General features: G+C 40.6%; 1 protein-coding gene across 10 annotated transcripts in view; it reads left to right on the forward strand.

Annotated features, from left to right (window-relative positions):
* LOC5577702 (transmembrane protein 245) overlaps positions 1-12,719 on the forward strand; it is a 34,317-nt gene extending 21,598 nt beyond the window's left edge. For 2 of the 10 annotated variants that reach the window (XM_021856000.1, XM_021856003.1), the window contains one exon: positions 12,275-12,719. In XM_021856000.1, the coding sequence (XP_021711692.1) occupies positions 12,275-12,410 (136 nt within the window). In that variant the 3' untranslated portion in view covers positions 12,411-12,719. The other 8 variants (XM_021856001.1, XM_021856006.1, XR_002502784.1 and 5 more) reach the window with 7 other exon arrangements.
* Positions 12,720-18,140: the final 5,421 nt, after the last annotated feature.

The raw sequence follows: 18,140 nt of genomic DNA on the forward strand, positions 1-18,140 counted from the left end.
CAAACCGCACACTCGATTTCGATCCGTCAAGCGTTGCACGAATGAGTCTAATCATCTTCGCCGGAAAGCCATGTTCGGAAATAATTTGCCACAACTCGTTTCTCTTCATTGAATTGTACGCTGCCTTGAAATCTACAAACAGATGATGAGTTGTAACGTTTTACGTTTTTTTAGTTTGAAAACATAAATAATAAATTAAAAATAAAACATAAAATTTAAGAATTTAATTTTTATAGCGTTGAATAAAAATATTTTGTTTGCGTTCGTAAAATGCAGCGATCCATGTAGCGTAAGCGTATCCATGTAGCGTAAGCGTATGTGGATTGCGTTTGCCATAACGAATTGATGAAAGCTTCGCAAAGCGCCATGTACACATTTTGGCGGACTACAGGCGTAATTCAGATTTGTCGCCATACCTACCATACGCCATGCAAAAGCAGTTGGCGCGATTTTCTATAATAGTTGCTTTTTGTTTGAATAGTTGGACGGTCAGAATAGGCAGTTTCTTGGCGCAAGAATTTCTTCGACTCGTGCATTTCGCTACGAAGTTGGCTGGAAAGCAGAAGTGCGCGAGTCGAGTATACTGAGACGTTAAGTTGATGTGAAATTTAAATTAGAGTTGAGTTTTTGGTGAAAAGTTAGTTTGAGATTAAAGAGGACCGAGGTCCGTAAATTATTCGCGTTTCTGCGCAAAAAGGTTTTATTCATTAAAGTTACACGGAAAAAGCGCCCTGCGCTTTTTCCGTACGGCTGGATTTTTACGTCGACATTCGGCATCCGTCACCGCCGAATCGTGAGTTTCGTTCATCGATAATTTTGGTAGTCCGTTCATCGTTGAGACCCGTGTGCAGTGCAAAAGGCCCGCCTTGAAAGGTAGTTAAACGGAGGCGTGAGTGAAGTCGCTAAAGTGCTCTGTAGCGAATTTTCTCCTTCGGACTCCAATTACCGAAGGTAAAGGTCCCATCACGTTACACCTTGTGGACCCTTTCATCGAGAGTTCGGTTCGTCGAAGCGTGACGCCAATTACACGCCGCGAACCTCGATCCTAACCCAAAGATAGGGCTGCATTACTCCCCGCTCGGATTAGCGGACAGGTACGCGAAGTCGGGTCGCTGGGTACGTGTATTCCTATTGGCAGGAGCGGATCGTCCTGGGTATTAATCGGCGCAATCGCCGTTCGACTCTCGTTTTCCGAAATCGGAAGCTTCCGTTCCAGCCGCCACTCCCTCCGCAACGTTATTTCGGCCATTTTGCACGCGGGTCAATTCTTCGCTGCCCGCCAATTTGCAGCACGGACACGCCGGTGGTCGTCATCTCGTTACCGCCATCGCCGAGGTCGACCGTCGCCATCATCGAGTCTGCGGAGTCGACATTTCGTTTCCCGTCAACGAGCCATCATCGAGTCAACGCCAAAATCCTGCGCAGGTACGTCAAGAGCTTATTTTACATGGCCATGTTTGCTCTTTTCCATTCCGTACGGTTTTTGCTAGTCCGATCCGAATGAATGGTGAATCGTTTCCTAAAATAAACAGTTTTGAAGAAAGATTAGTTACTTTTTCCGTTACGTTTAACTATGCTTAAATAAAACTACTCGCTAACTTACATTACGTTTCGTTCCGTTTATTAGCTCATTTGAGTAAGCATCCTCTTCTGAATTCCCTAAAACTTTAAGGCTGTGGAGGAGTAAAAGTCATTCTTGCGTTGGATTTTTTAGTGTTGTTTACCAAGAACCGTTCAAAACTCTCCCAGAGAGAAAAAGTCTCTAAACGTCGGGCAAATCTGAACACGACTGGTGGTCTCTCATTGAGAGTGGCGCTTAAGCCACCGAGTTTGCTAATAATCTCTAGTAAAGTTTTACGAACGGTTACATTGGCGCCCAACTAAAAAGATTTAAACGTTGCATTTCTTTCAAAAGCTATTTTAATTTGAAAAAAGTGAATTTTGAAGTTTAATTTTATTTTATTCTCTACGAAATTTTGAAATTGAATTTTATTAATTTACATTGATTTTTTTTTAGCTATAAGTTTGAAGTGAATTTTGTTTGTAGTTTCTAAGATCTCGAATTTAATTTTTAAACTGAACTGAACTTGAATTTGATTTTGAACTGAATTTTGATTGCCAACCTTATTTTTAACTTTGCATTGAACTTTGTTTATAGTTTTAAGAATCTGGATTGAAATTTCTGTTGAATTACTTTCTAGTTTTTAAGTTTTCGAATTGAATTGAACTTTTTAATAGTCCGTAAGTTTTTAATTTGAATTTTTCCTTCCATAATTGAATTAATCTAAATTGAACTCAAACTGAACTGAATTATTTTTCTTGCCTAGCCCATTTTGGTTTTTTTTTTTCTACATTAGTTGATGCTATTTTTTTTTTTCTGAGTATCCTACGAAATTTGTTTTGAATTTCCCTTTTTTTATCATCGAATTGAGTATTTTTCATAGAAAATAAGAAGATTTTGCTAATTTTGATCTGAGTTTTTGAGAGTTGAAAATGGCTGGTCCATACATTCGACCGACAGTTGATCATTTGTTGGAGGAGGAGGTAGATTTCGAGTTACGTCTCCGCAAACAAACGGTCGATAGAAGAGAGAATTTAGAGCACAAGAAGAGATTGTTGAGAAGGTTATTCAAGGAAGATAGGAAGTATAATGTCGTTACAGATTGTAAGAGTATTACTTGGCTCTTTTCAATTACGGCCGCAAATGCCAATTCGAGACTTCTTCGATGGGCACTTAAGTTGCAGTCGTACGATTTCACCTTACAATATCGCAAGGGAAAAGATAATATACTGGCAGACTGCCTATCACGAATAGACAATATTCAAGTTATTGACGACGAACATCGAAAACTAATTGATAATATCAAGAAACAACCTCAAGATTACAAAAACTTTAAGGTAATAGATGATAAAATTTACAAACTAGTTGACGATTCTTCCAAATTTTCAGACAAACGCTTCGAGTGGAGATATTATCCCACTTTAGCAGAAAGGGAACCATTGATTGCGTCTATCCACAATATTGCTCATCTTGGCTATGAAAAGACTCTCAATGCACTGAAGCAGAAGTATTTCTGGCCAAAAATGGCTTCAGATGTAAAGAAATTTTGTAAAGAATGTGTTTCATGCAAAACTTCAAAAGGGATTAATGTGAATCCAACTCCGCCTATGGGCTCACAGAAGAAATGTTGCGACTATCCATGGCAATTTCTCACACTTGACTACGTTGGCCCTTTTCCTCCCTCAGGCAAAGGAAGGAGTACTTGTCTATTAGTAGTCACAGATGTGTTCACTAAATTTATAATGGTTCAACCATTCAAACAAGCCACTGCGTCGTCGCTCGTTCAATTTTTGGAACAGGCTATATTCCTTTTGTTTGGGGTACCAGAAATAATTTTAACTGATAATGGTTCCCAGTTTACATCCAAGGAGTTTGCCACATTACTCAAACGGCATGGGGTGAAACACTGGTTAACACCTTCGTACCACCCTCAGGTAAATAATACTGAGAGAGTAAACAAAGTAGTTACAACAGCCATAAGAGCCACATTGAAGGGAAACCACAAACAATGGACTGAGAACTTACAGGAAATTGCATGTGCAATACGCAATTCAGTCCACGATTCCACAAAATTCACACCATACTTTCTTACGTTTGGTCGTAACATGATTTCCAATGGGAAAGAGTACGAAAATATAAGAAACGGAAATGCATCGCCTAATATTACCTTAAGTGAAGAAGAAAGAGAGGAATTGTATAAAAACGTAAGGAAAAACTTAGCCGAAGCTTATCAAAAACAAGCTAAATACTATAATTTACGATCCAATAATAAAGCTCCGCAATATCAGGTAGGGGAGAAGGTTTTAAAGAAAAATACAATCCAATCGGACAAATCGAAGGACTACTGTGCTAAATTAGCACCTAAATACACCGAAGCTTACGTCAAAAGAACTTTAGGAGACAGTTACGAACTGGTAGACGAGAATAACAACAATTTAGGGATATTTCACGCTAATTTTTTAAAGAAATTTTAGAGAAAAGAAGTTCAAGCTATGACATGAGATAGGAAATCGAAATGTACAAGGAAAACAAAAAATACGTCGGGAAAATCCACCGCAAACGATGGTAAAAAAAGGGTATATTCTAGGCTAGTGTTAGTAAAATACAAAAAATCGCAAACCTAGCCCTAATAGTTACTTATAATCTAGATTAATTTCTTAAAATTATACATTTTATACTTTTCTCACCATAAATTGTATCATTCGTTGAATCCTATCGTAAATGTAAAGTTTTCCGTGTTCGTCGATCAGTCTTGTAGATTGTTGTCATCAAATTGTACGTTTATTGTCCTGTAATTATAAGATTTGTGTTAGGTTTGACCAATTATAAGCACTACATACGTAAAAATATGAAATCTTAGTTAGAAGAGCAATTATAAGAGTGGAACTCGCTTACCTACATGATAATTTAGCTGTCCAATATTTTTTCGTTTGGTTTCAATTTCTTTTTTTGTCCATTTGCATCCTTTAAGGCCAATAGTCCGGTTTGTTGTTGTTTTTCCTCCATCGAATCCAATAGCCCCAGCAGTTTAGAAATCCCAATAGAACAAGGTCGAGTAGGTTCCAAATCCAGTCCAATAAGAAAAGCCAGTCCACTAAGAAAATCCGTATCCAATCATATCAGCCTCCAGTACAATAGCATCCTGAATCCTCCATTTTGTTGTTCTGTACGATTCATCTACGCTTCCGTCAAGTAACCTGCAAAGAACACCAAGAAACAAAACAAAAACGTTAATTTTTGGTCAATTTACCTTCTAAGAGCACTAAAATATTAATACTCCCCCGGTTTAGAGCCATTCAATATAATTTTCCTCATATGTGTCGTAAATTAGTTGATTTTCACTTCCCGTTTTGTTTTCACTTTGTTGCGTCCATTCTGACCGACGGTTTGACGTTTGTCGGGATGGCATAGTCTTTTTCACATCCAGAGCGACCGCGCGGATGACAGTGGCAGTTCGCTAAGCTGTCAAAGTAGTTCATGCGATGTTATAGGTCTGTTCGATATTCTCATTTTCGGTTTTGGTTAGAATTCTATGTTTTTCGTCAAGTTTCAAATTGATGGGTAGAATTCGTATTGTGGTCCTGTAGGGATTACGTTTAGGCAATTTTAAATGCATATTGTGTCAAAATGAGTTTTGATGTTGCATTTAATTGCAGTTCGTTGAGTGATCAAGTTATTGACGGTAAAGTTTCCGTTGTTTGATCATGGCTTACGTTACGTTCAGTTCAGTTGAGTTCAGCTAGAGAGATTATTGAATAGAATTTGTACATTGATGAATGAATGGCCTTAGTGTATGTTACTTTTTCAGTTCAGTTAAGTTTTTGTGGAATTGCAACGGTTAAGTTTTTTGTAAGTTATGAAAATTTGATCAAGTTCTTGATCAAATTTTCATAAAAATGGATGGGGTGATGTAACGTTTTACGTTTTTTTAGTTTGAAAACATAAATAATAAATTAAAAATAAAACATAAAATTTAAGAATTTAATTTTTATAGCGTTGAATAAAAATATTTTGTTTGCGTTCGTAAAATGCAGCGATCCATGTAGCGTAAGCGTATCCATGTAGCGTAAGCGTATGTGGATTGCGTTTGCCATAACGAATTGATGAAAGCTTCGCAAAGCGCCATGTACACATTTTGGCGGACTACAGGCGTAATTCAGATTTGTCGCCATACCTACCATACGCCATGCAAAAGCAGTTTCTATAATAGTTGCTTTTTGTTTGAATAGTTGGACGGTCAGAATAGGCAGTTTCTTGGCGCAAGAATTTCTTCGACTCGTGCATTTCGCTACGAAGTTGGCTGGAAAGCAGAAGTGCGCGAGTCGAGTATACTGAGACGTTAAGTTGATGTGAAATTTAAATTAGAGTTGAGTTTTTGGTGAAAAGTTAGTTTGAGATTAAAGAGGACCGAGGTCCGTAAATTATTCGCGTTTCTGCGCAAAAAGGTTTTATTCATTAAAGTTACACGGAAAAAGCGCCCTGCGCTTTTTCCGTACGGCTGGATTTTTACGTCGACATTCGGCATCCGTCACCGCCGAATCGTGAGTTTCGTTCATCGATAATTTTGGTAGTCCGTTCATCGTTGAGACCCGTGTGCAGTGCAAAAGGCCCGCCTTGAAAGGTAGTTAAACGGAGGCGTGAGTGAAGTCGCTAAAGTGCTCTGTAGCGAATTTTCTCCTTCGGACTCCAATTACCGAAGGTAAAGGTCCCATCACGTTACACCTTGTGGACCCTTTCATCGAGAGTTCGGTTCGTCGAAGCGTGACGCCAATTACACGCCGCGAACCTCGATCCTAACCCAAAGATAGGGCTGCATTACTCCCCGCTCGGATTAGCGGACAGGTACGCGAAGTCGGGTCGCTGGGTACGTGTATTCCTATTGGCAGGAGCGGATCGTCCTGGGTATTAATCGGCGCAATCGCCGTTCGACTCTCGTTTTCCGAAATCGGAAGCTTCCGTTCCAGCCGCCACTCCCTCCGCAACGTTATTTCGGCCATTTTGCACGCGGGTCAATTCTTCGCTGCCCGCCAATTTGCAGCACGGACACGCCGGTGGTCGTCATCTCGTTACCGCCATCGCCGAGGTCGACCGTCGCCATCATCGAGTCTGCGGAGTCGACATTTCGTTTCCCGTCAACGAGCCATCATCGAGTCAACGCCAAAATCCTGCGCAGGTACGTCAAGAGCTTATTTTACATGGCCATGTTTGCTCTTTTCCATTCCGTACGGTTTTTGCTAGTCCAATCCGAATGAATGGTGAATCGTTTCCTAAAATAAACAGTTTTGAAGAAAGATTAGTTACTTTTTCCGTTACGTTTAACTATGCTTAAATAAAACTACTCGCTAACTTACATTACGTTTCGTTCCGTTTATTAGCTCATTTGAGTAAGCATCCTCTTCTGAATTCCCTAAAACTTTAAGGCTGTGGAGGAGTAAAAGTCATTCTTGCGTTGGATTTTTTAGTGTTGTTTACCAAGAACCGTTCAAAACTCTCCCAGAGAGAAAAAGTCTCTAAACGTCGGGCAAATCTGAACACGACTGGTGGTCTCTCATTGAGAGTGGCGCTTAAGCCACCGAGTTTGCTAATAATCTCTAGTAAAGTTTTACGAACGGTTACAGAGTCTGCAAGTTGTACTCCCGGAATTTATCTAGGATTTGCCGCAGGGTAAACATTTGATCCGTCGTTGACCGGCCCTCTCGAAAATCAGCTTGGTATTCGCCGACAAAGGACTCCTCATGCGGTCTCAATCTGTTGAACAGAAATCCAAACATGATTTTGTACGCCGAATTAAGGAGTGTTATGCCTCGGTAATTGGCGCACTCCAGTCGATGCCCTTTCTTGTACAAAGGGCAAATGGGACCTTCCAACCGAATAGTAGGCATTTGTACTTCCTCCCATATCCTCGAAATGATACGGTGGAGGAGTTCGTGCAGCTGCTCACTTCCGTGTTTGAGAAGTTCGGCCGGGAGCTCGTCCTTCCCAGCAGCCTTGTTGTTCTTCAGCCCATTGATAGCTTTCTTTACCTCATCTAGCGTTGGAGGCTCCACAGCCTGTCCATCGTAATCGATTTGGATTCTGCTACCAGATCCAATTCCGTAATCTCCGTTTAACAATGACTCGAAGTACTCTTGTTAAACGGAGATTACGGAAGTAGATCTGGTAGCAGAATCCAAATCGATGACGATGGGCAGACTGTGGAACCTCCAACGCTAGAGGAGCTCTGGTATCGCATTAGCAAGAAAGGTTATTGCGTCAGTTTAACTAAGGAATCATGCGTGGTCAAACAAGATTCAACTATAAGATACCTGAAAATTAAGGCCTTTACCGGCTTCCAATTTGGAAATCTGGAAAATCTGGCATCGGCAAATGGGACATTTACATAAATATTGACAGCGTTATGCGACTACCTGGCATGGTAAGTGACATGGAAGTTTCAAACGGAGCGATGTTACTGTATTTTCCCTGTATCAAAGCGAATCATCAGAGGTTCCCGTTCAAGTCCGGTGACAAAAGAGCAAGTGACATTCTCGAAGTGGTCCATTCGGATGGAGAAACCGTCAATTGGGGGAAACAAGTATTTAGTCACTGGGAGCAGGATGACGTTCATCTATTTCATGAAATCGAAGAAAAAATTGTGTGAAGCGTTTCAAGGCTTATTCCGAATCCCAGACCGGAGAGAAGTTAAAGTGCCTGCGTACTGGCAATGGCGAGGAATATGTCGGTAAGCATTTCGAAGAGTTTTTAAAGACACAGACAATCTGTCATGAGACAATAGAGCCTCACAATCCGGAGCAAAACGGGTTGGCTTAAGGAATAAACCGGACGATTCAGGAGCGAACTAGATGTTTGTTGTTCGATGATAAGTTAGACAAGCGATTTTGAACAGAAGCGGCATCGACAGCGGTTTACCTAAACAATCGATCGCTGACGAAGAATCATCCCATTCGGGAAGGAAACCAGATTTATCTAAACTGCGAGCCTTCGGAGCAAGAGCAATGGCGTACGTTCCAAAAGTCAAGTATGTACGACACGAAGAAAAATCATCTTTTTGAGAGTCGAGACAACGTGATACTGTATGAGCAACCGGAGGTGTTACGCAATGAATCAACGCATCCAAGTACGACGTGATCCGCAGGTCGGGAGATTGATCAGTACCTACTGCACTCCCATCACACTCGAAGGAAGTAGCTGTTGAATTGCAACACTAAATTAGACATAGTGACGGGAACGCCCAGTCCAAGGCAAGTTGTCTAATACCATCGACAGCGGCAACCATCTTTCGCCATCTCCATCGATCAGGAACGGTACATAGATGAGTTGCTTTAGAAATATAATTTGAGTAACTGTAATCAAGTATTGACACCGCTGGACGCGAATCAGGGACTGGTAAAAACAATAAGTTCACGAAATGAGGGAGAAACAGAAGATGAAGGCTTTTCCATTCCGTGAGCTGATTGGAGGACTCCAGTTCATCGTACAGTGCACGAGACCAGACATTAGCCATGCAGTAGGCGTGGTCAACTCGTTTTGTAGTGCTCCTGGGATTCCACACTGGACAACGGCCAAACGAATTTTGCGTTACCTCAAAGGGACCACGCAGTGCAAGCTAACGTACAGGAGGGATGCGGATCCGGCGTTTTCTGGATATAGTGACGCTGATTGGGCGAGAGATCCGGAGACCAGACGATCAGTCAGTGGGTATGTATTTCTACAGTGGTGGAGCGGTTTCGTGGAGTTCCAGAAGGCAAGCTACTGTCGCTTATCGACCTTAGAAGGAGAACACATGGCGCTTTCGTTGATCACACAATATGCTGTCTGGTGGAGAGGGTTCATCCGTGAGCTGTAAGACATCAACGAGTCTCTGATCACTCTGTCTGGCGGAAAAGGTAATGGGCTATTCAGCAAGAACAAACACATCAATGGAAGGCATAATTTCGTTCGTAAGCTAGTAGAGGCGTAAGCGATCAAACTGAAACATGTGGCTTTCAATCTTCAAGCGGCAGACATCCAATCACAAAGGCGTTACTTGGATCAAAGCTGCAAACACATCGGGAGTTATTGGATGTTATACAAATACCCGCTTAAGAGGGGGTGTTAGCGTAGTAACCATTGCATTTATTATTGAGCCAAAACATCATTTGTTGCTAGACTGTATACCTATATACCTGTAAGAAAAATTTTGTTTTTCAATTCGAAAATCTAAATCTCTTTCCTTTTTTGGTGAATTGGAACAAAATTGTCCTTGCTTCAAGTGACCTCACAATTGCTTGCAATTTTTCTTACGGGAAATTTTCCACACAATTCCCTTCACGGGCAGAGTGGACGTCTGGCTATTTGAAAAAAAGTAGGGAAAGTGTACCAGTTATGGCCATAATAATTCCCTATTTGGACATATGTACAATTTCGATAACTTTCACATTTTTAATCTTTTTGAATGTTTTAACATCAAGTTATAGGGGGGTCCCGTAGCCTCGATGTTACGCTTTCGCTTCGTAAGCGGAAGGTCATGGATTCGATTCCCAATCCCCCCACACAAAAAACTCCGTCCAGCCACCAGAAGACGCCACACGAAGGACCGTGTTTGGGGAACACATCCGTCCTTCGTCAGTATCGGATGGTGACTGAGACACACTTGACCCTCTTTGTAGGCTGTTGCCTCACACGACACATATACATGGCTAAATGAACCACCGCACACCAAATGGACTTCGATATTGGATATGGATTGGACCAACGGCAGCACTCTCCTCTACCTGCTCGGTATGAGAGAAATAGCAATTAGAACTAGGATATAAATAGATTCTAAAATATGATACTCGGCATAGTAGTGGCCAAGTGCACGGAGTGCTTAAATAAATAAAAGTAAGGAAAAAAAACATCAAGTTATATGGTATATCTAATTGCTGAAATACACAAACCTTTTGAAATGTGGAATTATACAAATTAACACGCATGGCGAAATAGGGAACCACTATGGCCATAACTGATACACCTACCCTATAGCAAACATTGTGTGTTACTTTGATGGCTCCCTTGTTGAAGTTAGTGCTAGTACTAGTGTATATTGTCGTGAGCTAAGGTTGAATCAGTTTTACTCACTTAATAGACAGTGCACCTTTTTTAGTTGTGAAGTGCATTTAGCACTTCTACAGCATGACATGTAGGTATGGGGTACAGTAACATACTTCTGTATAGATAGTCAAGCTGATAAGGGGGCGTCCATTTTCAACCCCCCCTCCCCCCATGATAAGATTTTTTGTATGAAAATCCAAAATAAATTGTATGGCGCGTAAGAAATCTCAAACCCCCCCCATAACCCCTTACGTAATTAATGGACAGCCCCTAAGTATAAATGCTTTTGCTTCGGTCAACTCAGTCAACTCTGTAAACCTGGCCTTTCTTCCATCGCTGGAAATTAAGTTGATGATGAGTTAGCTCGCAATGGAGAACGCATGAGGCATGACTTCATTGCTCCTGAGCCAGCTGGTTTAGTTTCTAAGTGCTGGGTGAAGCTGTAGATCAAATATTGGACGGACACTAAGCATGAACAATACTGGAATTGTTTGGAGTCGTCTAGTCTGATCAGTGTGATATAATACGGAGCTTCGAGGTAAAATTTTCTCGTTTCGGTTTATTTTTTCAAATGCATCGACTATTTATGTCGAAAAATAGCCAAAAACAATGGGCAGGCCTGTGTTAAACTAATACTTTCAACTTTTATACTCGTTTTGCTTAACTCATAAACAGAGATTTCGTTATTTTGTTTAGTAAGTTGTAAGACCGGCAGTGGTTGTGTTGTATATTTACGATTTAAATGCTTTTGAATAAATGAAGCATTGATTAAGTGATATATCTTTTCTTTTGTTATAGGTTTGGTTACGCGTACATTTGTTTGATTAGTTTATCTTTAATAATATTTATTGTAAAAACTGTATTTTTAGCTTAGTATTTTTTTCGCCATTTGATTTTATTTTTTATTTTGTTTATTTTTTATAATATAATCTGTGAATTTATTAGAGTAAATATGTATTTATTCCAAAATAAATGTCTATATTTGGGTTCTCAATTTTTCAACAAAGTTTTATTTTCTTTTCGTTTGTTATTGTTCTCCATCAAACAACTTAAATAAAAATTCAACATCCAATATAGTTTATCTAAAGAGTGGCAAGCATTTGTCCATGGGGAAGTAAGTAACGGTGGTGTGGCTTTTGAAATTCCCCTTTGTCGAAATTCCCCCGCATATACCTACATTCCTTTAGATATCATAATCTGCGATCGGAACGATAGCAACTCAATTGGTTTCGGTACTTTTTTTTGTTTATAAATCATTCTAAATTTTCATATTTATTTCATCAATCATTATCTAGAAAAACGCCTGCAAATTATCTAACCCAAAGGACAAAGGACGCAAACTACCTCACCTCACCTTTAGCTTTGAACCATACCGACGGCAAATTCCATTAATTCGTGTGTTCTTTCATTTGTTTTTCTTAACCAACATTTTGCTTCATTAACTCACTTTCAATCGGAATCACAATCTTTCAAAATATTTCAGTAGTTAGTACGGTTAGTTCCCAGAATATGAACCTACTCTACTGTTTTGACTGATTCCGTTCCATTTTCCTGTTTGAATTGTGGATTTTATCGCTTGATCGTCATTCATATGTTTGTATGTGACTTTATATGTATACGTGTACAACACACACGCAAAAGGACCAACTATCGCTTCAGCGGATATCCCGAAATGGCGGACGCGTCCGGATCAGCGCTGATGATGGGTTACCCATCGATGGGACCACAACCGACGACGGCAGCGACTACTCCGGGAGCAGCGCCACGTCCTACGTAGAAAGCCTCCACGGCCCGGAAGAGAGTTTTATCATTTGATTTGTCCAGCTCCTCACTACTTCTGAGAAAAGGTGCCTGAAGTCTACAGGACAACCGGTTTGTCGTGCTTACCTGGTACGAACCAAAGCGTACGTTGATTATTATTTGTTAGGTTTGAATGTTTAGCTGAAGACATATATTTTTTATAATCGCTTAAAGGCGTTTGAATAACACTAATTAATGTGATATAATGTAATCTAGGTAGATTAAATGATTAAATAACAGGAATGTCAAAAAATAGTGTACTAACGACCTGCAAAATTGTTATTAACTTATTATGCAACACTACCAAAACTATGAAGTTTGAAGCGACTGTTTAAATTTTGCAAAAACCTCCAAAAAGTTTCGCTATCAAGCACATCTTTTGGAAATGGTCAAACTTTGACTGACCTCCGGTGAATTTATAAGAAAAAAAAAACACTGAATTGCTTCAAAAGCGTAACTGCTGCGGGATTGTACAAAAATTCTGATACATTTCTCCATAAAAGCACCCGCAAATTCTTAATTTTTGAAACGCTGCCTCACGCTTTACGTTTAATTGAATTGTGGATTAGAAACATTACGCTTTTGGTCATTCTGTAAGGGCCTTTTATTTTATAAAGTTTGCATCTTGTTTATAATCTATCTTTTTTATTTATCAACGAAATCATATTCTACGATTGGTTATGATTCGGTACGAAATCACTTTTCTGTACTTCATTCAACTACTGTTCTACTAGGTTCTTTAACAGTAGCCCGAATGCATCGGCAATGCAGCTGCGCAGATCGGAAAAGAAGACGTCTTCCAAACAGACATTGGAACGGAAAGCCTTTATTTTGTTACCAATGATAATGAACTACGGCTTGTAATATTTGCTGCTGCTAAACGGATGACAATCAGCAGTACCTTCTTTGCACGCGAAAATATACACAAACACACCTGGCGATATCTGCTCTCAAATAAACCACGTGCTGGTTGACGGGCGATAATTCTCCGATGTCATAGATGTCAGGACCTTTAGGGGTTCTAATATCGACTCGGATCATTTTCTCGTTGTAGCTAAAATTCGAGCGCGATTATCCAGTGTTGCGAGTTCTAGAATATCCAACGCTAGTCGACTGATGGGGTAACTGCAAAGTAGCAGCTAGACGAGCAGTCGGAAAGAATCAACGTTTCTGGAGATTTCAAAAGCCATGGATTGAAGCTGTGACCACAACGGTGCGGGATGCGATTGGCACTGGTCAACGACGAATGTGAAACGGCTGGTTTGATGAAGAGTGCCAGAGAGTGACGGACGTCAAGAATGTCGCCAGAAGCCGTATGGTTGTGACCAGTACCCGAAAAGACTGAGAGCGATACAGGGCAGTAAGAGCTGAAGAAAAACGAATCTACCGCATAACTAAAAGGCAGCAAGAAGAAAGTGTGCGAAGATTTGATGGTGCGCGGCACAATACCGTACCAGTGCTCGCCATGTGCGAAGATCGTGAAGGGAATTTGCTGACCGATAAAACGCCGGTGGCTGCCAGGTGGAAGGAGCACTTTCAGCAATTGTTGAACGGTGGAAATGAGAATGTAGCGAAAAACAGGATGAACATTGATGATGACGACCAAGCTGTCGAGGGGGAGGGCAGGACGAGATGCCGGTCGAGCTTCTCAATCACAGAAGTGAGCAGCTTTACCAGTTCATCCACTGAGTACTTCTGAAGGTATTGCAGGGCGAAGATGCCCACCGGTTGGTTGGATGACCTCATAGTCCAATCTACAAAGAAGGGCACAGACAGGAGTGTGTCAACTACAGAGGAATTACGCTGATGAACCCGGTGTACAAAATACTGTCGCGCAACCTGTTTACCAGACTAATACAGCTCGAGGAGTCGTTCGTCTCCACATATCAAGCTGGTTTTCATGAGGGCCGCTCGACAAAGGACCAGATGTTTAGCTTGCGAATGATTTTCGATAAATTCCGGAAATATAACTTGCAGACCACCATCTGTTTATTGATTTTGAGGCAGCGTACGATTCAGTGAAAAGAAATGAGCTGTGGCAGATAATGTCTGAACATGGTTGTCCGGTGAAACTAGTAAGGCTGATACGGATGGTTCGAAATCAAGTATTCGGATTTCGAGTTTGCTGTGCAACATTGCACTCGAGGATGCAATTAGGCGATCTGGTGTGCGGGACTATCATCACTCGATCGCATATGCTCTTTGGCTTTGCAGACGATATGGAATCGATCGCATGTCAGTGTAGGAGGCTTTCTTGCCTCTCAAGAGGGAGACAGCGAGGATAGGCCTCACCATTTGTTCTACCAAAACAAAGTACATGGTTGCAGATAGATACGGCTACTTACCTATCTAGTAGTGTTGGTGCTGAAGTAATGTTTGAAGTTGTTGATGAATTTGTTTACCTTGGAACACTTGTGATATGTGACAATAACGAAGTGAAAATACGAATTGCGGCTGCAATTAGGGCCTTTTACGGAGGACTACGTAACGAGCTTAGGTCCCGCAACTTGCAAACGGAAACAAAATTCGCCCCGTATAAAAAAATGATTCTTCCGGTGGCTCTCTATAGGCACAAAGCGTGGACGTTATAAAAGGCAAACTGGAAAGCCTTCGGTGTTTTCTAGCGTAAAGTGCTGCGGGCGGGCAATACTTGGCGGTAAGCTACAAAATTGTGTGTGGTGCAGACGAGTTGTATGAAATGTACCAAGATGCGAATATTAACCCCTCTACCGACAGATTCATTTTTTACCGCTAAACAAATATTCAAAACGCGATAACTTTTTTGTTTCTAGATATTTTCGCACCATTTTTTTTCACAAGATCTTAAAGAACTCTTCTAGTTTAAGCATCCGTGGCGCAAATTCTGAAGAACCGTCTTTCAATTATATAGAAGTCTATAAAAATATTAAAAAGTGATTTTGATAACATTAATTTTTGAGGTTTTGTCCGGCCATGCGCTACTGTGAGTCGCCCTGAACGTTAAGCGGCCTTAAATCCTCCTCAATTGCAAAAAGCCATATTAAGATCTTCGTCTGTAAGCTGTGGGACTTTAGCTGGTTATAAAGTCCGTAAAAAGCCTGACTTGCAGCTGCAATACGCCTTCTTACCTCGCAGGTAACATCATTACCGCGAGAGTTCCAAGGTACACAAATTCTTCAACTACTTCAAAAATATCACCACCTCCCTACCAATATCACCTATAGGCCCTTAGGGGCGGTCCATTAATTATGTAAGGGTTTATGGGGGTAGGGGGGTTTAGAGATTTCTTACGCGCCATACAATTTATTTTTAATTTTCATACAAAAAATCTTACAATGGGGGGTGAGAGATCGCAGTAGGCTTTGCCGCGAACGGTCGTGTTTTATTTTGCTCCGCGTGCTTTTTTTTTCGTGCACCCGTTTTTCGTGATTCCGCTGATATTGGTTAGCGCTACGCCAGCAGAATTTTAGTTTGAGAGTGAATCACCGAAAGCCCCAGTAGTTAAACGTTATAATTCGTGTTTGGTTGTAACGGTTCACCCAAGGGGGAGGTCACTCTACGCACTTCATTCGGCACAGCTGTGCCGTCAGTGCGCCGAGGTGCGCCATACGCGCCAAACGTGCTATAACTTTACAAGCCATAAAATTCTATGAACTGAAATTATGGAAAAAAAAAACTTTCTCAGCAAGCATTGACATATGTAGTTTTTTTTCTTGTTTGCCTCTTGTTGAACAAATTCAAAATGCTCTTAATGTTGCATTACTTTTCCGTCATGTATATTTGAAACTTCAACGGGAAGGTTTAGGAAACGAGCCACACGAATTCCAAGACAAGACGGGAACTGCGATACGGAGCATCAACGGTTATGTACGGAATCATGCTGGAAGGGAAGGGGGAGGAGAAATTGGAAGAACATTACGATGGAAGCACAGGCAAACCACTACAAACATTTTTGTGGAATGAGAGTTAAACAAATCTTTTTCCAGCATATTTCAGCTGAATAAAATGTTATTCAGCTACTGATGTTACTTGGGACAGACCTACCAGCTAGAACAATAATCAGTTTTAGTTTATTTCATTGAAATACTAACATTAACACCCAATGCTAAAAATACTGTAACGCGTTTTCAAGACAAAGTATTCGATTGAAGAAGATTCTCTTTGCCTAATTTTGCCTAAACTTTAAATTTTCTAAAAAGTTGAGAGCCTCAAAAAGTATGAAAAGCAGCAATTTAACACTGTGGAGGGTACTGAAATTATGCAGCCATTTCGCTGTCAGTGCGTTCGGGGCTTCTCATATGGGAGGATGCACAACCTTTAGAAATTACCTTTATTGTTAAGTCCAGAAAATATATTAAAACGTTTTGCTAATACGGTTCTTCGTTTCAAAGCTGGAGTAAGGAGTGACATAGATTCTTAAGTATTTTATTCCCTCAGAATCCCCTGCATTTTTCCACCCATTTCTTCACCTTTGGTATTTGCTTTGAGCTGACAACAAGGACACAGACGCATTTTAGTATGATCTGATATAATATGTTATTCACAATCAATATAGAATTGAGCATGAGACAAAGCCGATTCCATCCCCTTGAGTTCGGTTCTGAAGGTTTGGTGCCACTCTATTGCTTCATTCTGAAAAAAAAAAAAAATTTATCAATGTAAAAACAACATTTTGAATAATGTTGGAAGAATGCTCCTGAACCCGATGCCAACGTGAAAATTTCGCTAAGTCCATGTTTGACATACAGCAAACAACTCAGATGACTCAATGGTTGCTGCGATGGAAATTTCAGTTCACTGTAATTTTATAGCAACCCACATTGGAAAGTTGTGCCTGTTAGTGTGCCGAAATGTGCCAAAGCTGCGCAAGGCACACTGTGTAGAGTGACCACCCCCTTGGGTTCACCTGCAATTGCAACTGGCTAGTAGGTTTATCCTTGGAAAAAATTGTCTCCGAAATTTCGATTTGGGTTCTACCGCCACCCAGAATGTTGATACGTGATAAAAAAAAGTCGCAGAGAGCCTCTTTCTGACAAAAAAAAACAAATTAGAAGCAACAAATATCGCGTTCTGTAATTCGGTTTGATGGAGAAAAGTGCTTTAATGTGAATGAAACGTCGTGCAATTAAATACATTAAAGAAATGGTTTTTGTGCGGTGAAATGATGAACGAATGCGCGGCAAAGGCGAAAGAGGAAGAAAAATATATCCCAAGGCTGGTTGAGTCGTAGGTTTCCATGGCGATGGCAATGCCACCTTAGATGGTTTTCGGTGAGATTGTTCTGATTATGATTTTTACTAAAAAAAAACTAAATACGTGCCAGTTTAAAAGAAAACATCTTTTAAACAGGAAGTGTGTTTTCATTACCTTTATCCATATGATAACGGTAATGCATGCATGCGGGGCTTATTGTTAGTGAAGGTAACTTCTGAATGGACGTGTCTCTCCAGCCATTCTGAAATGGGTCACTGGATCTACAATAGAGCTATCACCTTCTAACTCCTGGACTAAAGCTTGCTGCAAGAGCATCAAAAAGCATTGCAGAAAGATTTCTTCCGTAATATCACTGCTGGACAGTGGGTTTTAGTTGGATTACACACACACACACACACACACACACACACACACACACACACACACACACACACACACACACACAAAAAATCTTACAATGGGGGGTGGGGGGGTTGAAAACTCCGAAAATTGTCTTACGTGATTAATGGATCGC

Source organism: Aedes aegypti, chromosome 1 (genome assembly GCF_002204515.2).
Source record: "Aedes aegypti strain LVP_AGWG chromosome 1, AaegL5.0 Primary Assembly, whole genome shotgun sequence".
NCBI lineage: Eukaryota > Metazoa > Arthropoda > Insecta > Diptera > Culicidae > Aedes > Aedes aegypti.